Source organism: Delphinapterus leucas, chromosome 11 (genome assembly GCF_059928025.1).
Source record: "Delphinapterus leucas isolate spDelLeu-1000000601 "Yukka" chromosome 11, BTC_Dleu_Yukka2, whole genome shotgun sequence".
In the NCBI taxonomy this organism is placed as follows: Eukaryota; Metazoa; Chordata; class Mammalia; order Artiodactyla; family Monodontidae; genus Delphinapterus; species Delphinapterus leucas.
Genome location: NC_143139.1, coordinates 31,202,861 through 31,229,079, shown reverse-complemented (window position 1 = coordinate 31,229,079; position 26,219 = coordinate 31,202,861). Strand labels below are relative to the sequence as shown.

General features: G+C 34.7%; 1 protein-coding gene across 1 annotated transcript in view; it reads right to left on the bottom strand.

The window, feature by feature from the left end:
- MUC19 (mucin 19, oligomeric) overlaps positions 1 to 26,219 on the bottom strand; it is a 59,638-nt gene that overhangs the window by 10,952 nt on the left and 22,467 nt on the right. Inside the window, exons 20-24 of the mRNA XM_089921572.1 lie at positions 24,153 to 24,291; positions 22,726 to 22,920; positions 21,901 to 22,140; positions 21,084 to 21,240; positions 19,949 to 20,074 (exon numbers count right to left, since the gene is read on the bottom strand). Coding sequence (XP_089777698.1) covers positions 19,949 to 20,074; positions 21,084 to 21,240; positions 21,901 to 22,140; positions 22,726 to 22,920; positions 24,153 to 24,291 — 857 coding nt within the window. The remainder of the gene's footprint in view (positions 1 to 19,948; positions 20,075 to 21,083; positions 21,241 to 21,900; positions 22,141 to 22,725; positions 22,921 to 24,152; positions 24,292 to 26,219) is intronic.

The window sequence follows — 26,219 nt, the reverse complement described above, 5'->3', positions numbered from 1 at the left end:
TACAAAGTAGTAATCCACCCTAACAATTTTCAAAGTGACTGTGTGCATTTATTTTTACCTCATGATAAAATTAATAATTTATTTTATTATTTTAACCTCATTTATTTTTCACCTCTCAATAAACTTAATAATTAAAATAAAATTTTGCAATTAATTTTCCAGCTACTGCTAAGTTTTTTGTTTACTTCTAAGAACCATTTAAATTTTTATAAAATCTTTTATAAATGATTAATTTGCCTTTTTTCTTCAATGAATTCTATTTTACTTAATATAAATTTGAAAGATAATCTTAAGGAGTATCTATAACATTTACCATAATAAACAACACATTCAGTACTGCAAAGTTTATTTTTTGCAAAATATCTTATTCCTGAAAAAAGTTAAAAATACATAAAATTGGTTTTAATTAAGGAAGGAGTATGTTTGTGATTAATTATTAAAAATACTAAACTCCTCTGCTAAAATTTAAGTTTATTTACATAATGAATTATTCTTTAAAAAATTGTAAGTAGTAATAAATTTGACTTTATTGAGTATTTATTATGTATTACACAAAGCTGCACTATCACATTTACTCAAGTCCTGTAATGTAGATATTATATTTTTCCTACTTAAAGAATGAGAAAACTAATCTTCAGAGTGTTTGACAGACTAAAACTAGGGTCATACAGCTAGTAAGTAGAAGAGAAGAGATTCTAGTTCTTATTTATCTGCTTCTGCTTCCCATTACACTCAGCTGGCTCTCTGTAATATCCTGGTACAATTATCTTCTTTCTATGATTGATGCAATTTTAGAATAAGCACATTATACAAACAAATAAAATTTATATACAACTTATATAAATTCTGATAAAATTTAACTTTTTGAGACAAGAAAGATGCATTTTAAAATATCAAATTGTTATGTAACAGAAACCTACATTTTAATTATATGAATTAGTATCCCATTTAGTCAATGAGTTATTTTTAGTTTTAATAGAAACTTATTAAATAAGTTATAAATTTATTAAACTTATTAAATAAGTTATAAATTTATTAGAAACTTATTAAATAAGTTATTATAAATTTTAACACAAGTCCCAATTTGAAATTGGAATCTGCAATTATATGCTACTACTTCAATAACTGATTTAAATTAAATTTAACTTTTTTTTAAATATCAAAACACAAAAGCCTTAAGACTAGAATCTAGAAAACTATGTCCTGGATTTAATCCTCTCTCTGCTACTTATTACCAAGTGACCTTCAACACACGGCTTAACCTTTTGTGCTTCCATTTCCTCATTTGTAAATTGAGGAAAATAATGGTGCCCACTTCATAGAATTCTATATCAAATGAGATAATATGTGTCAAATAATTATAATAGTGCTCAGTAAATATTAGCTCTGTGTCAAGATTTGTCAAGCTAAACAGGAAAAAAGCATAATTGAATAATTTTTCTTCTAAAAATAACATACTTATTGCAATGGTTGACTAAGCATCTCTCAGGGCATTTTAACCCTTTGAAAGCCTTTACTGTATAGAAAATAAAATAGATATATAAGGCATGGAAAAAAGCTTAAGCTTTGCATATTGCTTCCTTTAACTTCCTTTAAAGTTTTAAAGTCAAATACATCATAAATCCTCTTCTGAGCACCCAGGTCTTTCTCCTTCTATCTGGCAAGAATGCCTTTGATCCATCCGAGAAGGTCATTTAAATTTATGGAAGAAACTTTAAAATAACTTGTACAAGTTATTGTACAAGTCATTTTCAAGTTATAGGTGAGAAACAAAAACAAAAAAATAGCTAATGGTCAGTGAAAAGTACTTGATACAGGGAAGTATTTGATCTATTACTTGATCAAAAGTACTTCACCCAAGGAACAAGATAAGGGAAAAAAGGTGCCCTTCTGCACAGTCTCTTTTTGAAATAAATCTTACCTATTCAAGAATCATAGGGTTTTTTTTAAATAGCACATTGATATCTTAAGACAATGCAGAAAATAAAAATAGAAGAGTTTTGGCTAAATTAAATTAACCCATTAATCATATTGGTTCAATTCAAAAGGACAAATATATTATCCAAAATGAAAGTACATTTAGAACATTGAGACTATAAACCAAATTTCTGGGTAAAATGGGTTCTCATGTCTAAGAAAGAAATCCTTCCATCTATCGTAGACAGTTCATGGAGAGGCAACACATGTTCAAAATGATGTATCTTCCTAGCTATATTATATCTGGAAATATTACATTTCATTTTTCAGTGTCTATTTAAATATTCTTAGTTGAGGCATACTATATTTAGAAAGAAACAAGAAACTTGCTAGTGATGATGACTAAACTCTTATCTTGGGATCCATTTTTCTCATCACTGATCAAGAGAGCTTCACCACTAGAAAGCTAAAAACCAAAAATCATTATGTAGTTATGAATTCATCACAACTTGTCAAATGCTGTTCAACTTTTAAATCACTGATGTCAGTAAAAGAGATGGGATATGATATTCAAGCCTTCACTTTGTGCGAGGCAATTTCTCCAAAAAAAGGATCCTTACTTCCTTTAAAAAATGTTATAGATAATCTGATTTGCAAAGCAGAAATAGAGACAGAGAACAAACTTATGGATACCAAGGGGGAAAGGGTAGGGTGGGAGGAATTGGGAGATTGGGATTGACACATATACACAATTGATGCTATGTATAAAATAGACAACTAATGAGAACATACTGTATAGCACAGGGAACTCTACTCAATGCACTGTGGTGACCTAAATGGGAAGGAAATCCAAAGACGAGGGGATATATATATATATATATATATATATATATAGCTGATTCATTTTGCTATACAGTAGAAACTAACACAGTGTTGTCAAACACTTTAAACTGTTTTATTTTTACTATGGCGTGATGCTTATTGGATGAATTTATAAAACAAGTTTTTTTTAATTATGTTGATGTGCCTTAAAATGAAATGCTTTATTCTTACATGAAAAATGAAGATCAATAGAACATTAAACTTGGCTTTTTTAAGAGCTTCAAAATAAGACTATCAATAAACATACTCGTCCTTCTGAGAGTCTACTGATTGCCACCCTCACTTTAAGTAGATTCTTATGATACTTCAGTCACCAGCAAATGGACATGTTATCTCTTATGATTGTTAAAATTCAAAAATGTCACATTTAATTCTCAACATTTTATACCCAGTCCAGGAATCTATAGCACATGTTGAAGTATAAAATTTATGGTTGGTGTGGTTCCAGAGGGGGGACATTCAAGACGGCAGAGGAGTAAGACGTGGATATCACCTTCCTCCCCACAAATACATCAGAAATACATCTACATGTGGAACAACTCCTACAGAACACCTACTGAATGCTGGCAGAAGACCTCAGACTTCCCAAAAGGCAAGAAAATCCCCACATACCGGGGTAGGGCAAAAGAAAAAAACAGAGACAATAGAATAGGGACAGGACCTGTACCTCAGGGAAGGAGCTGTGAAGAAGGAAAAGTTTCCACACACTAGGAAGTCCCTTCACTGGTGGAAATGGGGGCTGGGCAGGGGGAAAAGCTTTGGAGCCATGGAGGAGAGTACAGCAACAGGGGTGCAGGGGGCAAAGAGGAGAGATTCCCTCACAGAGGATCAGTGCTGACTAGCACTCACCAGACTGAAAGCCTTGCCTGCTCACCCGCCAGGGTGGGTGGGCACTGGGAGCTGAGGCTTGGGCTTCAGAGGTCAGATCCCAGGGACAGGACTGGGGTTGGCTGCGTGAAGACAGCCTGAGGGGGCTAGTGCACCACAGCTAGCTGGGAGGGAGTCTGGAAAAAAACCTGGACCTGCCTAAGAGGCAAGAGACCATTGTTTTGGGGTGCACAGGAGAGGCGACTCCTTCCCTATCTGCCCACAGAAGGTAGAGCACCGCCTAAATGAACTCCAGAGAAGGGTATGAGCTGTGTCTATAAGCTCGGACCCCAGAGACAGTCAGGAAACACTAAGGCTGCTGCTATAGCCACCAAGAATCCTGTGTGCAAGCACAGGTCACTATCCACACCACCCACCGCCCCCCTGGGAGCCCATGCAACCTGCTACTGCCAGGGTCCCATGACCCAGGGACAACTTCCTCAGGAGAACACATGGCATCCCTCAGGCTGTTACAACATAACATCGGTCTCTGCCACTGCAGGCTCACCCCACATTCTAGTTATGACTACTGTACCCCTCACTCCCCCTGGCCTGAGTGAGGAAGAGCCCCCTAATCAGCCACTGTTTAACCCCCTCTTTTCTGGGCGGGGAACAGATGCCTGAGGGTGAACTACTTGCAGAGGTGGGGCCAAAACCAACGCTGAACCCCAGGAGCTGTGTGAAAAAAGAAAAGAAAGGGAAATTTCTCTGTGCAGCCTCAGGAGCAGCAGATTAAATCCCCACAATCAAATTGATTTACCCGGCATCTGTGGAATACCTAAATAGACAACGAATCATCCCAAAATTGAGGCAGTGGACTTTGGGAGCAATTGTAGACTTGGGGTTTGCTGTCTGTGACTGATTTGTTTCTGATTTTTATGTTTATCTTAGTTAGTTTTTAGCATTTGTTATCATTAGTGGATTCGTTTATTGGTTTGGTTGCGCTATTCTTTTTTTTCTATTTATTATTTTAATAATTAAAAATTTTTTTTCTTTCTTTTTTCTCCCTTTTCTCTTGAGCCTGGGGGCTTACAGGGTCTTGGTGCTCTGGCCTGGTGTCAGGCCTGAGCCTCTGAAGTGGGAGACACGAGTTCAGGACATTGGACCACCAGAGACCTCCCGGCCCCATGTAATATCAGTTGGCGAGAGCTCTCCCAGAGATCTCCCTCTCAACACTAAGACCCAGCTCCACCCAATGGCAAGCAACGTCCAGTGCTGGATGCCCCATGCAAAACAATTAGCAAGAAAGGAGCACAACCCCACCCATTAGCAGAGAGGTTGCCTAAATTCATACTAAGTTCACAGACACCAAAAAACACATCACCGGATGTGGCCCTGCTCTCCAGAAAGACAAGATCCAGCCCCACCCACCAGAACACAGGCACCAATCCCCTCCACAAGGAAGCCTACACAAGACACTGAAAAAACCTCACTCACTGGGGCAGACACCAAAAATAACAGGAACTATGAGCCTGCAACCTGCAAAAGGACCCCAAACACAGTAAGTTAAGCAAAATGAAAAGACAGAGAAACACACAGCAGATGAAGGAACAAGGGAAAAACACACCAGACCAAAAACATGAAGGGGAAATAGGCAGTCTACCTGAAAAAGAATTCAGAATAATGATAGTAAAGATGATCCAAAATCTTGGAAATAGAATGCAGAAAAAACAAGAAATGTTTAACAAGGACCTAGAAGAACTAAAGAATAAACAAACAATGATGAACAACAAAATAAGGAAAATAAAAATTCTCTAGAAGGAATCAATAGCAGAATAATGGAGGAAGAAGAACGGATAAATGACCTGGAAGATAAAATAGTGGAAATAACTATCCCAAAGAAAAATAAAGAAAAAAGAATGAAAAGAATGGAGGACAGTCTCAGAGACCTCTGGGATAACATTAAACACACCAACATTCGAATTATAGGGGTCCCAGAAGAAGAAGAGAAAAAGAAAGAGATGAGAAAATATTTGAAAAAATTATAGTTGAAAACTTCCTTAACATGGGAAAGGAAATAGTCAATCAAGTCCAGGAAGAACAGAGAGTCCCATACAGGATAAATCCAAGGAGAAACACATCAAGACACATATTAAACAAACTATCAAAAATTAAATACAAAGAAAAAATGTTAAAAGCAGCAAGGGAAAAGCAACAAATAACATACAAGGGAGTCCCCATTAGGTTAACAGCTGATCTTTCAGCAGAATCTCTGAAGGTCAGAAGGGAGCAGCAGGACATATTTAAAGGGATGAAAGGGGAAAACCTACAACCAAGATTACTCTACTGAGCAAGGATCTCATTCAGATTTGACAGAGAAATTAAAAAGTTTACAGACAAGAAAAAGTTAAGAGAATTCAGCACCACCAAACCAACTTTACAAATGCTAAAGGAACTTCTCTAGGTAGGAAATACAAGAGAAAGAAAAAAACCTACAAAAACAAACCCAAAACAATTCAGAAAATGGTAACAGGAACATAAATATCGATAATAACCTTAAATGTAAATAGATTAAATGCTCCAACCAAAAAACATAGACTGGCTGAATGGATAAAAAAACAACACCCACATATATGCCGTCTACAAGAGATCCACTCAGACCTAGGGACACATATAGACTGAAACTGAGGGGATGGAAAAACATATTCCGTGCAAATGGAAATCACTAGAAAGCTGCAGTAGTAATTCTCATATCAGACAAAATAGACTTTAAAATAAAGTCTATTACAAGAGACAAAGAAGGACATATCTATTGATCAGGGATCAGTCCAAGAAGAAGATATAACAATTGTAAATATTTATGCACCCAACATAGGAGCACCTCAATACATAAGGCAAATGCTAACTACCATGAAAGGGGAAATCAACAGTAAAACAATCACAGTAGGGAACTTTAACACCCCACTTTCATCAATGGACAGCTCATCCAAATTGAAAATAAATAAGAAAACATAAGCTTTAAATGACACATTAGACAAGATGGACTTAATTAATATTTATTGGACATTCCATCCCAAAACAACAGTATACACTTTCTTCTCAACTGCTCATGGAACATTCTCTAGGATAGATCATAACTTGGGTCACAAATCAAGCCTTGGTAAATTTAAGAAAATTGAAATCGTATCAAGTATCTTTTCTGACCACAACACTATGAGACTAGATATCAATTACAGGAAAATAACTGTAAAAAATACAAATGTATGGAGGCTAAACAATATACTACTAAATAACCAAGAGATCACTGAAGAAATCAAAGAGGAAATCAAAAAATACCTAGAAATAAATGACGATGAACACATGATGACCCAAAACCTATCAGATACAGCAAAAGCAGTTCTAACAGGGAAGTTTATACCAATACAATCCTACCTCAAGAAACAAGAAAAATCTCAAATAAACAACCTAACCTTACACCTAAAACAATTAAAGAAGAGCAACAACAAAAAAAAACAAATTTAGCAGAAAGAAAGAAATCATAAAGATCATATGAGAAATAAATGAAAAAGAAATGATTGATATGATAGCAAAGATCAATAAAACTAAAAGCTGATTCTTTGAAAAGATAAACAAAATTGAGAAACCATTAGCCAGACCCATCAAGAAAAAAATGGAGAAGTCTCAAATCAACAGAATTAGAAATGAAAGAGGAGAAGTAACAACTGACACTGCAGAAATAAAAAGGATCATGAGACATTACTACAATCAACTATATGCCAATAAAATGGACAACCTGGAAGAAATGGACAAATTCTTAGAAAAGCACAACCTTCCAAGACTGAACCAGGAAGAAATAGAAAATATAAACAGACCAGTCAAAAGAACTGAAATTTAAACTGTGATTAAAAATCTTCCAACAAACAAAAGCCCAACACCAGATGGCTTCACAGGCGAATTCTACCAAACATTTAGAGAAGAGCTAACATCTATCCTCCTCAAAGTCTTCCAAAATATAGCAGAGGGAGGAACACTCCCAAACTCATTCTACAAGGCCACAATCACCCTGATACGAAAACCAGACAAAGGTTTCACAAAAAAAAACTACGAGTCAATATCACTGATGAACATAGATGAAAAAATCCTCAACAAAATACTAGCAAACAGAATCCAACAGTATATTAAAAGGATCATACACCATGATCAAGTGAGGTTTATACCAGGAATGCAAGGATTCTTCAATATACGCAAATCAATCAATGTGATACATCATATTAACAAATTGGAGGATAAAAACCATATGATCATCTCAATAGATGCAGAAAAAGCTTTCGACAAAATTCAACACCCATTTAGGATAAAAAAAAATCCTACAGAAAGTAGGCAAAGAGTGAACTTACCTCAACATAATAAAGGTCATATATGACAAACCCACAGCCAACATCATTCTCAATGGTGAAAAACTGAAAACTTTTCCTCTAAGATCAGGAACAAGGCAAGGTTGTCCACTCTCACCATTATTGTTCAACATATTTCGGGAAGTTTTAGGCACAGCAATCAGAGAAGAAAAACAAATCCAAATCAGAAAAGAAGAAGTAACACTGTCACTGTTTGCAGATGATGTGATACTATACATAGAGAATCCTAAAGATGCTACCAGAAAACTACTAGAGCTAATCAATGAATTTGGTAAAGTAGCAGGATACAAAATTAATGCACAGAAATCTCTTGCATTCCTGTACACTAACAAAGAAAAATCTGATAGTGAAATTAAGGAAACACTCCCATTTACCATTGCAACAAAAAGAATAAAATACCTAGGAAAAAACGTACCTAAGGAGAGAAAACATCTATGTGCAGAAAACTATAAGACAGTGATGAAAGAAATTAAAGACAATACAAACAGATAGAGAGATATACCATGTTCTTGGATTGAAAGAATCAATATTCTGAAAAAGACTATACAACCCAAAGCAATGTACAGATTCAATGCAATGCCTATCAAACTACCAGTGACATTTTTCACAGAACTAGAACAAAAAATTTCACTATTTGTATGGAAACACAAAAGACCCTGAATAGCCAAAGCAAACTTGAATAAGAAAAACAAATCTGGATGAATCAGGTTCCCTGACTTTAGACTATACTACAAAGCTACAGTAATCAAGACAGTATGGTACTGGCACAAAAACAGAAATAAAGATAAATGGAACAGAATAGAAAGCCCAGAGCTAAACCAACGCCCATATGGTCACCTTATCTTTGATAAAGGAGGCAAGAATATACAATGGGGAAAAGACAGCCTCTTCAATAAGTGGTGCTGGGAGAGCTGGACAGCTACATGTAAAAGAGTGAAATTAGAACATTTCCTAACACCATACACAAAATTAAACTCAAAATGGATTAAAGACATAAATGTAAGGCAAGATACTGTAAAATTCTTAGAGGAAACCACAGGCAGTACACTTTCTGACATCAATTGCAGCAAGATCGTTTTTGACCCACCTCCTAGAGAAACGGAAATAAAAACAATAATAAACAAATGGGACCTAATGAAACTTAAAAGCTTTTGCACAGCAAAGGAAACCGTAAACAGGACAAAAAGACAACCTTCAGAACGGGAGAAATCTTTGCAAATGAAGCAACTGACGAAGGATTAATCTCCAAAATATACAAGCAGCTCATTCAGCTCAATATCAAAAAACAACAACAACAAAAAAAAACGAACAACACAATCCAAAATGGACAGAAGACTTAATAGACATTTCTCCAAAGAAGATACACAGATTGGCAACAAACACATGAAAGGATGCTCAACATCACTAGTCATTAGAGAAATGCAAATCAAAACTATAATGAGATAGCACCTCACACTGGTCATAATGGCCACCATCAAAAACTCTACAAACAATAAATGCTGGAGAGGGTGTGGAGAAATGGGAACCCTCTTGCACTGTTGGTGGGAATGTTAATTGATACAGACACTATGGAGAACAGTATGGAGGTTGCTTAGAAAGCTAAAAATAGAGCTACATATGACCCAGCATTCCCACTACTGGGCATATATCCTGAGAAAACCATAATTCAAAAAGAGTCATGTACCACAATGTTCATTGCAACACTAGTTACAATAGCCAGGACACAGAAGCAACCTAAGTGTCTATCAACAGATGAATGGATAAAGATGATGAGGCACATATATACAATGGAATATTACTCAGCCATAAAAAGAAATGAAATTGAGTTATTTGTATTGAGGTGGATGTACCTAGGGTCTGTCATACAGAGTGAAGTAAGTCAGAAAGAAAAAAACAAATACCATATGCTAACACAATATATGGAATAAAAAAAAATGTTCTGATGAACCTAGGGGCAGGGCAGGAATAAAGATGCAGACATAGAGAATAAACTTGAGGACATAGGGAGAGGGAAGGTTAAGCTGGAAAGAAGTGAGAGAGTAGCACTGACATATATATACTACCAGATGCAAAATATATAGCTAGTGGGAAGCAGCCATATAGAACAGGGAGATCAGCTCAGTTCTTTGTGACCACTTAGTGGGGTGGGATAGGGAGGGTGGGAGGAAGATGCAAGAGGGAGGGGCTATGGGGATATATGTATACATATAGCTGATTCACTTTGTTATGCAGCAGAAAGTAACACGACATTGTAAAGCAATTATACTCCAATAAAGATGTTTAAAAAATAAATTAAATAAAATAGAATTTATGGTTATGCAGTTAATTGAACAAAGATAACCAAGTGGTACTATCTGAGCCCCCAAGTTACAGATTTTTGATGAAACTAAATCAATGATTATTTGAATAATTTCTAAGTTCCTACCTGTTATGTATGATATGGGCATATTCTCAGAAAAGATGTTGTGGAATAGTCGATGAGGAGCTAAACATTAAATCACTAATAATTATTTTAGAATTGAAATTTAATTAATATACAAAATTTTATGTGCCTCAGTTCATCTGGGAAATAAGCAATTATTAATTTATTCCAGTATCAATATAAAGCTACATCTACATTATCCAAAAATTCTGGAGAGTTACTAATGATTCTATAACTTGATAATTAATGTTTTCTCTATATTAAGATTATTTGACTAAATCTGCTTAAAATTTATTTGATTTGTGGCACATTTACAGAATTTTAACATGAAAAACATAAACTTCTAAAAACTACTTTTTTCTCCTGATTTCAGATTAACGTTGGGGCAAGACTTAGTGATTCACATCTGTGAAATTATAATTTCTGATTTTATAATTTCTTGCTTTCACAAATAAAAAGGAAAAGACAAGTCTTTTTTCTCTCTACATCATACCAGAAAATCCCTTTTTCTTCTGATATTTGTAATGCTGGAAAAAATATTTAAGCTCTTTTTATCTCCTCCCCTTTAAAATATGAGGGCACCTGTGTTGTGGAGGATTGTGGAATCAGGGGATTGTTGAGATTTAATGAGAAATTGAATAAAAAGTTCTTGATATAATGACTAAAATATAGTAATCACTCATTAACAGTTATTATTTGCTATATATTGTAATACAGTACTAAGATGATGTTTTAGTAAAATAATATTATACTAATAGCATGAAATGTCTGCTGGAATTTCAGTGAAATTAAATAAAACATTAGGATTTGGTAAGGTTAAGCATTAAAAGTCATAAATAATACCAAATGAATTCAGGAAAACATCACCTAGCTAATCTTCCCTATAATTAAACTCTACATTAGATTTATAATTTTTCAAATGCTATGGTGGAAGCAATTGATGAGATTTTTGTAGTGTTTTAAGTTTAATTTTACATCTAAAACCTTATCAGTGGCTAATGATGAAGTAACGAAAGCTCTAGGTAATCTACTCATGGCCTTCTGTTTTATGTGAAAAGTTTGCTTGCTACAATACAGAATGTTGACAAAATTAAATTGCCAGAATATTATGTTCAAAACTGAATGCTTGGGGAAGAAAAGGCAATAAAAGAAAATATATGTATAAACTGGAAAAAATCAAACCAGTCTTCTTAGTTCTGATTGCCTACTTTTAATGCAAGATGCAGATATCAGCATCGTATTGAAATAGTTATCCAAATTGCTTATGACTCATGCATGACTACACAATTCATCAAATCAACAGTCAAGAATACATTAAATGGCCTCAAGATTCAAAAGTTTTAGTAGCTGAGTGAATGATTTTATTTTAACTGAAAGAGACCTATATAACTGAACCAAATTACTTATCTTAGACACAGAACAAGGCTGAGAATTAGGAATTCAGCCCATTGTTTATGGCTGAGATAATACAAAGATAGAATATCATTATGCAGTGTATATTAAACAACTACTGGGATGAAATTGTTACTAAGCCTTCAGAAATAAATTTACAATTATAGAATAAAGAAAAATATTTCTGAAACGTGTCAGTTCTTCTAAAATTACATTGAAAGAGCCAGACCTGCTAATGATATTCAACATAAGAGAAAGTTTGATAGAAATTAAACATGTCAGTTGGGCATTTTAATGATATTCCACACTATGATGGTGATAAAATTACATGTTTGCCCTTTGAATATAAGCAACATGTATTAAGTACCAAATAAATCAGACAACACTAAAAATTACAAAAGTACCGCAAATTAGTCATAATTCTATATCATGATATAAAATCATAATCAAAAAGTAGTCTTGATTTTACACTATCTCTTTGTATTCTAGAGAAGAAATATTAGCTCCAATGAATGAAATGTATGAACTATAAGATTCATCAGTATAAATAATACCTAATCAATAGTATAATCTTCACTAGAAATTCTGTGCCAAAAGAAAAAACCTGAATTAAAATTTGGGACAGGGAAAAGAAGAATCATCCATTCATTCTACAAATATTTATTGAATACTAACTATTATATAGCTTGGGACTAAGTGCAATTGGGAATACAAGGATGGCAAACCATTATCTGTGACTTCAAGGATGTTACCTAGACTTCTTGTGCTGATCATTTTGCAATATATATAAATATCAAATCATTATGTTGAACACCTGAAACTAATAAAATGTTAACATGCCAATTATACCTCAATAAAATATTATGTTTTAAAATATATATGTATATACAGAGACAGACAGATTGGAGAAAGTAATAAATAAGAGGAGAAAGAAAAATAATGTTAATTGAGGGGAATAAAAAGGTATTAAGTATAGGAGAGTGGGTCTGTTGATTCTAATATGTAAAACACAATTTTAATATATGTAAAAGCCTATATTTGTCAGTTTATAGGCTTGTTGATTCACCTACGGATTATTTCACTGCTTGATGTAGTAATCTCTGGAATGGAAGCTGCTGAATTGGAGAACATAATGGAAAAAAATGTTTCATGTGAAAGGAAAATTGTGTTACTGATAACATCTATGGCAATATATAAGATGGATTAAGTTGAAATTAATGTTTCAGAGAAATTTGATTAAATAGTACATAGATGTCAAAATTTAAAGTTTAAAATCTATAGACCACAAGTAAAAGTCAAAGACTCTTATCAGTTTGTATAACATTTTTTTCCAAAGTTTTCTTCTAAAATGTTAAAAATAAACAAAACAAAAACAGAAAACAAAATCTTCCCTGAGTTTATTTTTGTGTATGGTGTTAGGGAGTGTTTTAATTTCATTCTTTTACATGTAGCTCTTCAGTTTTCCCAGCACCACTTATTGAAGAGGCTGTCTTTTCTCCATTGTATATTCTTGCCTCCTTTATCAAAGATAAGGTGACCATATGTGCATGGGTTTATCTCTGGGCTTTCTATCCTGTTCCATTGATCTATATTTCTGTTTTTGTGCCAGTATCATACTGCCTTGATTACTGTAGCTTTGTAGTATAGTCTGAAGTCCAGGAGCCTGATTCATCCAGCTTTGTTTTTCTTATTCAAGATTGCTTTGACTATTCAGGGTCTTTTGTGTTTCCATACAAATTGTGAAATTTTTTGTTCCAGTTCTGTGAAACATGCTCAAAATGGATTAAAGACCTAAATGTAAGGTCAGACACTATCAAACTCTTAGAGGAAAACATAGGCAAAACACTCTATGACATAAATCACAGCAAGATTCTTTTTGACCCACATCTTAGAGAAATGGAAATAAAAACAAAAATAAACAAATGGGAACTAATGAAACTTAAAAGTTTTGCACAGCAAAGGAAACCATAAACAAGACCAAAAGACAACCCTCAGAATGGGAGAAAATATTTGCAAATGAAGCAACTGACAAAGGATTAACCTCCAAAATATACAAGCAGCTCATGAAGCTCAATATCAAAGAACAAACAACCCAATTCAAAAATGGGCAGAAGACCTAAATAGACATTTCTCCAAAGAAGATATACAGACTGCCAACAAACACATGAAAGGATGCTCAAAATCACTAATCATTAGAGAAATGCAAATCAAAACTACAATGAGGTATCACCTCACACCGGTCAGAATGGCCATCATCAAAAATCTACAAACAATAAATGCTGGAGAGGGTGTGAAGAAAAGGGAACCCTCTTGCACTGTTGGTGGGAATGTAAATTGATACAGCCACTATGGAGAACAGTACGGAGGTTCCTCAAAACACTAAAAATAGAACTACCTTATGACCCAGCAATCCCACTACTGGGCATATATCCTGAGAAAACCATAATTCAAAAAGGGTCATGTACCAAAATGTTCATTGCAGCTCTATTTACAATAGCCAAGACATGGAAGCAACTGAAGTGTCCATCAACAGATGAATGAATAAAGAAGATGTGGCACATATATACAATGGAATATTACTCAGCCATAAAAAGAAATGAAACTGAGTTATTTGTAGTGAGGTGGATGGACCTTGTGTCTGTCATACAGAGTGAAGTAACTCAGAAAGGAAAAACAAATACCGTATGCTAACACATATATATGGAATAAAAAAAAAAAAAAAAAAAAGGTCATGAAGAACCTAGGGGCAAGACGGGAATAAAGACGCAGACCTACTAGAGAATGGAATTGAGGATACGGGGAGGGGGAAGGGTAAGCTGGGACACAGTGAGAGAGTGGCATGGACATATATACACTACCAAATGTAAAACTTATAGCTAGTGGGAAGCAGCCACATAGCACAGGGAGATCAGCTCTGTGCTTTGTGACCACCTAGAGGGGTGGGATAGGGAGGGTGGGAGGGAGGGAGACACAAGAGGGAATAGATATGGGGATATATGTATATGTATAACTGATTCACTTTGTTATGAAGCAGAAACTAACACACCATTGTAAGGCAATAATACTCCAATAAAGACGTTAAAAGAAAAACAAAAATCTTCCCTGAAAAGTGTAACTGCAAAGGTATAATACTGAAAAAGGAAGTTTTGGAATTTTTTTTTAATGATTAAGTTGATTAAGTTGATTAAGTTGTGGTTGATGATTATGGCTTGCCTGTGCCTGAGCTACTGGTCACCAGTGTAATTGCTGTACAAAGGAGGAGACAAATATTTGGAAATGTATGTTAAAATGGTGTTGAAAGGCAAGATTACAAAGTATTTATTTAGACATGGGTTAGATATCTCTATAATTCAAATAAATAATGAAATGTCAGTTAAATTCATTTACCAGAAGTACTCCTGTATTTCTCTGATCACTGCTTTAATTACAAATGATTCAATTAAAGTTAAAATTCCTTGGTGTCAGTTGAAAAGAAAATATAAATTATTTTCAAAGAATTTAGCATAGAATTTTCTTCTGTAGCCACTTTCTTCCAAATTAGTAATATGTAGAACGTTATTTTTAGGACACACGATCTCTGAATAGGGAAGAGGTTCTTCACCAATATCAGAGTTGGGATGTAGACCCTGCTATTTGGCATTTAGAAAATAAATAAATAGAGAATGACAAATTTGAGAAAAGGGCCAAATGCCTGAGTTGCAAATTCACTTTGATGCTTATTTAGAAGCTAAAAAGCAAATAAGCATTTTTTTTACCTGCTTCAGCGCTTAGTATGGAGGTAGCTGTTGTAGTAGAAACTGTTTAGGGAAGAAAATATTTATGAAAATAAATTACTTAAATAATTTTGCTGGAAAATTTAGTTCAAGAAACCAGTTGCCATAAACTTAATAAAAGTTTCTGAAGTTGTATGCAGAGGTTAATTAACAAAACAACCTTTCATTAAATCAATATGAATACCACTGTATACTTACTCTATGCCCGACAAAAATAACTATTTTCTGTTATTACCACTTAACCAAAATCTCACAGGAACTTTATAAGACAGGGCCAAGACAAACCCTGACATGTGATACCTTAGCTTTAGGAAAGTAACCAATGATAACTAAAATAAATAACACTTCACTGATGACCACATACTAAATACATTACCAAAACCTAAGGTTTCCAATTTACTATACTATCTCTTAATTGACACCACCTCCAAATAATGATCAACAGGAAATAAATTCTATCCCTGAATCATACAAGACAGGAATGTGTAAGTGTACTGTAGCAACTCTAAGTACACTTATATCACCAATGTATTACAAGTTCCAAACCCAAAGTTAAACTGCATTTTGCCCAATACTCTCTTGAATGGACATAACTGAAATACTTGCAACAAATTATAGCTTGCAACAAATACATGAGTTAAGAAAAATAAATTAACTTTTATTTCTATGTTTTCAAGTCACCTCCCAGTATAATCATGATTTCAAAATATTTACTTCACAGGAGATCACATTTACTTCTTATTCATTCCACTTGTTCCAATTATCATCTAAAAATATCAAGCTTTGGATGATTATATTTAACTAATAAGCATACAATACCTATTGTACGTTCTAATCATATTTCTAACTTGAATCACAGGAGTATAATGAAATAAAATTTTACATATTTTCTAGTTACTGTTAATTTTATTTGTTTGTTTGTTTTCTTTGAGGTACGCGGGCCTCTCACTGTTGTGGCCTCTCCCGTTGCGGAGCACAGGCTCCGAACGCGCAGGCTCAGCAGCCACGGCTCACGGGCCCAGCCGCTCTGCGGCATGTGGGATCTTCCCGGACTGGGGCACGAACCCGTGTCCCCTGCATCGGCAGGCGGACTCTCAACCACTACACCACCAGGGAAGCCCAGTAACTGTTAATTTTAATTTGAAATTTTATATCAGCATATTTACCAGCATATCTTTTGCTGGCACAGATTCATGTGAAACTATAAATGATTATCCATAAAAAGACATCAGAAATACACATTTAAACCATAATGATGATTTTACCTGTAAATGTTGAATTTGTAGGAGCAGTTTCTGAAATAATCATAAATTACTATTATTGACAGGAATGAAAAATTGTGAAAAAAAAATCTGAAACTCAAGTTGCCTATGAGTTATCTGGCCTTTTTTATTTCACTTCTTGCAATTTCGAATGCAAAACAGGAGTCGTTTATATATTCTTTGGAAGCTTATTGAAATTTCTTTTTAAGATATATGTTGCACATGAGTAATCCTTCAAGTATTGAATTCTATCTATATAATCCTCACCTTCCACTCCATCCCTTTATTAAATTATTTTAGTTGATGTCTCACTCCCTTAATTCCCAGAACCTACAGACAGGCAGGAGTGTGGCCGGAGAATTGCCCCATCTACCAGTGGTTTGAAGTGCCTTGACAGCATTGGTTTTGAACTGACACAATATGAACAGATACCCTGAAATGGAATAGTCTCAATCCACTGAGGAGCAGTCTAAAGCATTAAGTACTTACTCCTCTGCTGTTGATGATATGAAAAGATTCCAAACCCTTTACCTCATCTTTCCTAAATTGATTAGAGTAAAACATAGTGACTCACCACTGCACTCCAACTCTCCTGCGATGCAATAGCTGAAAGTTAAATTATAAACAAAAAATAAACAATCAAAATAAAAAACAAGAATTAGGTTGAAATTTTTAGCTCCTAATTACATACATCTCCCAAATTTAAAATAACAAATTGTCTAACCGTGAAAATCAAAACAGAACCAAATAAGAGAACAGTAAATAACTGTTTCCGCAAGAGCATGCTGTGGATTCAAACTGTTTTTTTGTTTTTTTGTATTTTTCATGTACTGTTTCCTAATCTTTTCACTGAGGAGTTCTTGGGACCTAAAGGAATGTTTGGAGTCAAGCTGTAAAGTTAGTTCTTAGATTTTAAGTTTCAAACATGACTTTTTTTTGATGGCCATGCCGCTCTAGTACAGACCTCCCTTCTTTACTTCCATGTCATTGTCTGAAAGCCTATAAACATGATCTTACATTTATGGAATGAAAACTTTCTTTTTACCCAAAAGTACATAGTGACATTTTCTGTTCTGTCTTATGCACTAAGTATAAGATTTAACAAACCATTTGTTGATATGTGTGGATTTACTGAAAACACAAAATAACCAACATAAGTGATATAAAACTGAACCTAAAGCTGACCTTCCCATTTAGAAATAACAGTTAAAAAATATATTCACTGATTTTTTTCTTAATTGTTTTCTAAATAAAAATGGAAGAAACAGAAATACTGGACAGTTAGATAATTTACCATATTCTCCCACAGTTATCTTGGATCACTCCACCAGCAGGTATGATGTCATTATAGAAGCAGCTGCACTCAGACAAACTGACGCATTTCATGGTGTTCTCATCCAGGAAGGGAGCACTGTCTGGGCACTTAGCATAACAGCCTGTGTGTAAAAATGACCTGCAGTTCATCTCTATTTGCTGAAACTACATTGTACCTTTGTAAACTCACTTCAATGGTTCCATGAACTGAAGTAGATAATAGCAAAACAACAGCATACTCTTAGTGAAAAATATATAAAATTGAAACAGCCACTATGGAGAACAGTATGGAAGTTCCTTAAAAAACTAAGAATAGAACTACCATACGACCCAGCAATCCCACTACTGGGCATATGCCCTGAAAAAACCATAATTCAAAAAGAGTCATGTACCACAAAGTTCATTGCAGCTCTATTTACAATAGCCAGGACATGGAAGCAACCTAAGTATCCATTGACTGATGAATGGATAGAGAAGAGTGACACATATATATAATGGAATATTACTCAGCCATATAAAGAAATGAAATTGAGTTATTTTTAGTGAGGTGGATGGACACAGAGTCTGTCATACAGTGAAGTAAGTCAGAAAGAGAAAAACAAATACCATAAGCTAACACATATATATGGAATCTAAAAAAAAAAAAAAATGGTTCTGAATAACCTAGGGGCAGGACAGGAACAAAGACGCAGATGGAGAGAATGCACTTGAGGACACGTGGAGGGTGAAAGGTAAGCTGGGACAAAGTGAGAGAGTGGCATGGACATATATACAGTACCAGTTGTAACATAGATAGCTAGTGGGAAGCAGCTGCATAGCACAGGGAGATAAGCGAGGTGCTATGTGACCACCTATAGGGGTGGGATAGGGAGGATGGGAGGGAGACACAAGAGGGAGGAGATATGGGGGTATATGTATATGTAGAGCTGATTCACTTTGTTATACAGCAGAAACTAACACACCATTGTAAAGCAATTATATTCCAATAAAGATGTTAAATAAATAAAGATGTTTTGTTAAGAAAAAAAAATTGAACAGGATTCAGGCCCTCTTGCAATGAATATAAACCTGAGAACTTAGAAATTTTGGCTGATTTAATTTTTTTCTAATATGTTTCCTAAAATATTTTAAATGATTTACTACTTTAATGACAGCCACGCTGTTGAACATAATGCAAGACTTGGATAAATATGGGTCTTGAAATGTGAATGCCAATTCTAAATATCTACTTTCACAAGGGTAGACGAAGATAACAGAAATCATAATAAAATGGGCTGAAAATATCCCAAAGCCTGGGATTTAACACAGATGTGACTTTTGGAAAGTTTCTGTATCATCTTGTTTTCTTGTCACTTCATTCTTTTTCTCTAAGATATGTAATGCTAGGAATAAGGTAATTTTTAACTGTGAGATATAGTTAATTGGCCTCCATTCAAGTGAGATTATATTATATGTTGCATTCTGAAACTACATTCTCAACAAACTACCTTGTTTAATGAAATGTATAAAGATTGCCAATGCGATCAGATCGCTATGTTCTCCCTATCTCTCTCCCTCTCTCTCTCTCTCTCCTGTTGAATAGATAATTTATGTCTAGACAAAATATTTCTAATGTAGAAATATTAATATCATAATAAAGATAAACAACTATTCATTAAATTACAAAATGTAAGATACTGAATTGTCAGTATCCTAAAATATTTTCGTTTTAAGGTATCAGAATAATTTGCGCTTCTTCATGGAAATTATTAAAATATGTCTTACCTTCTAAAACTGCAGAAAACTTCTGGCCAATTACTCTATCTTTGCATGTTTTTGCAGTCAATGTACCACAAGGTTCATAATGCCAGCTGCATTCCCCAGGTGCATTATAATAATCACAGTAGACAGCTATGATTGAATTATATCAAATTACTTGCATTCATTACATGACAATTTTCACCTTTCATTTTCCAAAGCATTTTTATAAGAGTTTTTGAATGAAACTAACAATAAACAGAACTAAAGTATATCATTCTGTCTTATCAAGTCCCTTTGGCTTTATCTAAATTGCCATATGAGCAAAAACAGCTTACAAAAAAAGGAGGGAAATCATATAGAATCAAAATAGCACTTTTCTTTGACATCTCACAATAAGATTGGTTTGAGGTGGAAGGGTAAATATTAATTTTCCCATTTTTTAGCTATTTTAGGTCATAGTCTATATCCACGGTTTTAATGTCTAAGCTTAAATGAGAAAAATAAATCTCCAGGGAAATTAAGCTTCTTTAATATGTAAATAACAGTTCCCAAATGAGGCAACTAAAGGTTTCAATGTAATATATAAAGCTGTACATAATAAACTAAATAAAATGAGGATTCAATTTCAACATTTCTCATTTGGCACATTTTCTCTTATCATACCTTCCTTTGGAAGGAAATGTGTTGACTAATTTCTACTAAAGTTACCACATTCCACACATAACAAAATTCAGTTTATATTCATTTAACAGATTATCTTGACTTGAACTCTGTAGAACTTTTCAAGATGATGTGTGAGGACTTCACCCAAAAGTGATATATGAGGTAAATATTTAAGAATATATAACTATACCAAGATAGGTAAACAGTCCATTGTTCATTTAAGTATGAATAAGAAATATTTTCCATCAATATTCAATTTTCCCCTGTGAACAGAAGAACTTTTGAAACTAAAAAAGTTGAATTTGATGTACTGTGCCAGGTGCTACACTTTTTTAAATAGGTATTTTTTTCCAATCATAAACAAACATTAACATGTGTTTAAACCTGTCTATGCCCAAGAATATGTATTTTATAGAAAATATGAGGAGAAGAATGGTTGTCTAACAAAACAATTCTGTCTGATTACGTTTTAAAGAACAACAACATATGGACTTACGACAGAGATCTGGTTTCCTCCATGTAACACAGACTCCAACTGCACTGCATGCTTCTGCGTACATCGCCACAGCTGTGCAGAATCCCAGGTACTTCCCCTCCATGTCACATGCACAAGCTTCTTCAACACATGCATCATAGTACGTACTGGGGTCCACCTAGGAAGACCATGTTAAAGCAAAAATAGAAATGAGATTTTCTTTTCTGATAAACAAGGAAAATAAGAAAACAATGAACAGACTGGGGAAACAATATAACCACACCTGAAAGAGTTAAGCAATCTTGGTTATTCTTTAGCTGTTACTACTAACAAACACTTGTAGCCTTGTCCTTCACAAGGCTAGTTACTCTCTGACTCCATATGAACTACCCTTTGCACCTGGCATTTCTTCTCCCCTGCACTCCCTTGTAGCACTATTCATTTCAGAAAGAAGGTCACAGGCAATAACTTCAGGGACACCAGACCGGGTTGCTGAGCCACCTGACACCAGCTTTGGCCATGAATTTGCAGAAAAAAAGACATGCAAGACCTTAATTACTTTGAGCCTTATCACCTACCCCAGACCATGAGCCCCAGGCTATATAATCTTTCCCTGTTCCCCAGGGAAGGGGAGCACAGTTCTTGAGGCACTAGCCTGCTGTGTTTTCCCCTTTGCCAGGCAAAGATTAAAGCCATTTTTCTCATTGCTCCAAAACTCTGTCTCTGTATTTCTTTTCACCATCGGTGCACAGAAAGCCAAGATGTTTGGCATCAAGCACAGCACCTGAGTACCTGAGAGCAAAACCCGTGCCTGTCATTGCTCTCAGAGCCCCACTACCTTATTGTGGCAGTCTCTGAAGGTGCTGTCCCGGATGATCTCACATTTCCGCACAGCCCAAGCTTTACAGTATGGGTTTGAGTCACATGGGAAGGTTTGAGCTACTGTGTCTGAACATTCTTGACTTGTTTTCCAACTATTTCCAAATTCCAGTGCTCCAGCAGCTACTGATGAGTACCTCGTTGTGAAATCATCCTTAAGATCGCCATTGTTATTTCCACAAAGACCACACACTTTGCCCTAGATAGATCAGAAAGGGAACTTTAAAAGTGAGTTATGCTAGAGATATATAGAGAGATAGATAGGTATGGATAGACATATGATAGAGATATTAAGATTGTGTATATTATAAATCTATTTTAAATTCCAAATTTTGAATGGAAACCAGAATCTGTCGATAAGATTCTGCTCTCATTTAATCCAAATATCCTATATTTCAGTATTGACCAAGATAAATGCCTTAAGAATTTAAAAATAATTATATTCAGTAGCTTCAAATCATACAGGAGTATACTCTTAGGTTCTTAGAATATTTGTTCCAAGGATTACATTAATTCTATCTATACACCAAGCAACCACATATGGCTAAACTAGAATGCTTCAGGTTTATTGCATTTATTTTTCACCAACTTCTATCATCTTTGATTACATTTAATACTTCACATAAGGTTGAATAGATGTGGAACCTTGTTCTATAACAAAGACTACCATTCTCCCACTTTCCACATTTGAATATGTCTCTAATCTTCAGCAGCAAAAATGATTTTGCTTCTATTGTTATTTGCTTCTGTTATATTATTATATATATGAACGTGATATACATACATTCCAGCGTGGATCCAATAACACAGAAATTCTTGTATTTTTGTCCCAAATTATGGTTATTCCACTTAAAATTTTCAAAATCAAGTACAGGCCAACAGTATGAACAGAGTATGAATTTCCACTGAGTTCACATTCCTTACTTTCTGTAGTTTTGACTGCTGTGACTTTACCATCTTGCAAGACAATATTCTGATCCTATAAATGAAAAGATAGACTTACAAAAACATTAGTTTTATTTGGCGGTGCATAATCTGAGAGAAAAAGAAAGTAAAGAGAAACAGTACTATACCTGAAAAGCAACTATAATTTTTCTTGAGCATGTAAGCCCATCTTCACAACACGGGATGCTTTCAGTTAAAATACGGAATGTGCCATTTTCACGACCACAATAATCCTTTAAAAATTAAATGTTAATAATAGTTTATGTATATCAGGGACATGGAACTCAATTACAATGTTTGTATCAGACAAACATTTCTTAGACAGTGACCCCCTATAATCAATAAATTACCATATGTTTTGTTATGGAATTTCCAAAAGACAGTGGTGTAACTGTGTTATGGGTCTGTAGCCTTTGCTGAGTCCAAACTAGTTAACTTGTTTTGACTGAGTCCTTTTCCCATTACCTCTATACAAGTTTAGAATTATACCATAGATGTATATATATTTAAATTGTGTAAGTCTTAGATTTATTTCTAGGCTCTGCAAATAGCTAGATAAGATGTGGGGGCTTTTTCCTCAGTGATTTATATGAAATTTGATATTCAATCAAAACTAATGCAAAACAATCCAAACTTCACCCATTACATGTTACTTAGGAAGCAGTTTAGGTGTATGGAACAAGCATGAACTCCAGAATCAGACAGATCTAGGTTGAATATAGCATTTTCTGCTTAGTAATTCATGTTGCTTAACCTCTCTAACCCTCAATTTCTTCATCTCCATCATAGGAATAATAATATAAGCCTTTTATATTTTAAATGATTGAATGTAATAAAATATATAAATTCGCTTTGCAAAAAGCACTCAAGAAAATGTAACTGTTATTGCTGATAGTGCTGCTGTTAAAATAATGACACCTAACATTTATTGAGCATTTAGTATGTGCGCCAATATTTTCTCCACTTTGGTTTCAAGTAGGGGTTATTTCCATCCCCATTTTATAGCTGAGGAAACTGAGACACAGAGAGATTAAGGAATGTGCCCAAAGTAAGTCATACATCTGAGAAATGGCAGAGCCAGGAGCAAAATCTAGGTCTACTGCCTCCAGACTCATTTTTACATAATGTTACATTTTACTGCCTTTGAGAAACATATAAGGGGCCATTTTTTTTTAATTTCACATTTTGAGAATAAAATATTCCAGAGTTCATCTACAAATAAATAATAAGTAAAGAAAAATTGTGATAAAATACACTTGCAATTACCTCGATAAATGAATACTGGCAGAGACCATCAAAGCTGTAACTTTTTCCATCAAAAGATCTAACATGACCTTCCCCATAGATATGGCAGGTGGTTTGACATTCGTTTTGTGTACAGTTCCAAGATCCTTTTATGCAAGTACTAAAAGAGAGCAATGATACAGTGTGGTAATTATATTACGTCAAGATTCATATACTCATATGGTTTTTGTAAAGAAGCACAAAACAATATTTCATATTGGTTTAAATTTTGCAGTTTCTTCATTATCTGATGTTCATCATACATAATGCTATGTAAAATTTCTATTTTAAAGATAGCTTTTTTTCTAACTACATTTGACCATTATTTTTCAAAATATCCCAGAGTATGACTTCTTTCCCATAAAAATCAGAGCAGATTGTCCACTTTCAAATATCCAAAACAAATAAAGTAGTAATCTTTTATTATGCACCATTTGTTGCAGCCAACCGAGGTGACACTCCCTTGGTCATACTCTTGTCCACCAAAAGAACATGGGCAGTCATCAGGGAAGACACAGTTCCCTTTAGAATTTCGAACCATTCCTACGGGACAGTAGCATCCACGCTTGCAAGGCAAGTTCTCCTACAGAAATAAATATAAAATATACACCATGAGGCACTAGTCTAAATACATCACATTATCAGTTTTAATTGACAATGCAGAAATATACCAAATATACATTTAGAGTCAACATTTGACAAATCAAAATGACACACAGAAAATAATATGACCTTCTAATTACTTTTCATTGATGTTTTAATTTCCTTCTTCACTGAAACAAAAGTTTTAAAAAACTAAACTCTAATGCCATGTTACTTACTTCAAAATTAGGTATGTTCCAAGTGCTACAGGTACTGTCAACTCTTCTCTGTGTCTTAGGATTCCTACAGTCAACATATTCAGCCCCTCTAGAACAATTCTCTGTGGAACAAGGGAAGCTGTTAATCAAGGGCCCCTTGGTCTGCTTATTTTAACCAAAGTAGATATCTTAAGCATCATGATTTCAAAACTTACGTAGTGTTAAATCAATGGGAGTCTGGCAAAGAAGAATTCCATCTCGACATATGCTGGAAATAAAAGAAAATGATACTTTTTTTTTTTTAGGCTGTGCCGTGCAGCATGAGGAATCTTATTTCCCCAACCGGGGATCGAACCTGTGCCCCCTGCACTGAGAGAACAGAGTCTTAAACACTGGACCACCAAGGAAGTCCTGGAAATGATGCGTTTAAATAAAATTCCAATGACAGCTTCTTAATACACTGTTACAGCAACTTTAACCTCTCATTCATAAACCACCTGTTTTATCACAAATAATAAGACCAATGAGACACAGTCCCCCAGAAATGCATAAAATGTACCAAATTATAAGATATAATCCTGTATGTATTATAGAAATGTACAAGCAAGGTTCTTATGGACATACAGAAAACTTCATGGAAAAGGTGGCTTGATCTTGATGGATGAGTAAGATTCAACAGATATTGCTGATAAGATGTAAAATGTGACAAAGGAAAGAACAAGGTACGTTCCAATGACTTGTTTGATAGAAGGCAGGATACATTACAGGGAGAAGTACTGGAAGTAAGTTATGGCCAGATTTCAGTTAGTCTCACATGCAAGTTTGTTTCTATTCTTTTTTTTTTTTTTCGCGGTACGCGGGCCTCTCACTGTTGTGGCCTCTCCCGTTGCGGAGCACAGGCTCCGGACACGCAGGCTCAGCGGCCATGGCTCACGGGCCCAGCCACTCCGCGGCATGTGGGATCTTCCTGGACCGGGGCACGAACCCGTGTCCCCTGCATCGGCAGGTGGACTCTCAACCACTGCACCACCAGGGAAGCCCTGTTTCTATTCTTTAAGCAACTGTCACCATAACAAAAGTGTTTGAGCAGCTAAGTGACACAGTCAGAATAGTGCTATAGATTTGATATTCTATTGGTAGTACAAGAAACTTGAGACAGAGACAGAGAGAGACAGGGCAAAGAACAGCCAATTAGCTCTCACAGTAGTGCCAATAAGAGGTCTTAGAGGTCTGAAACAGGATAATGACG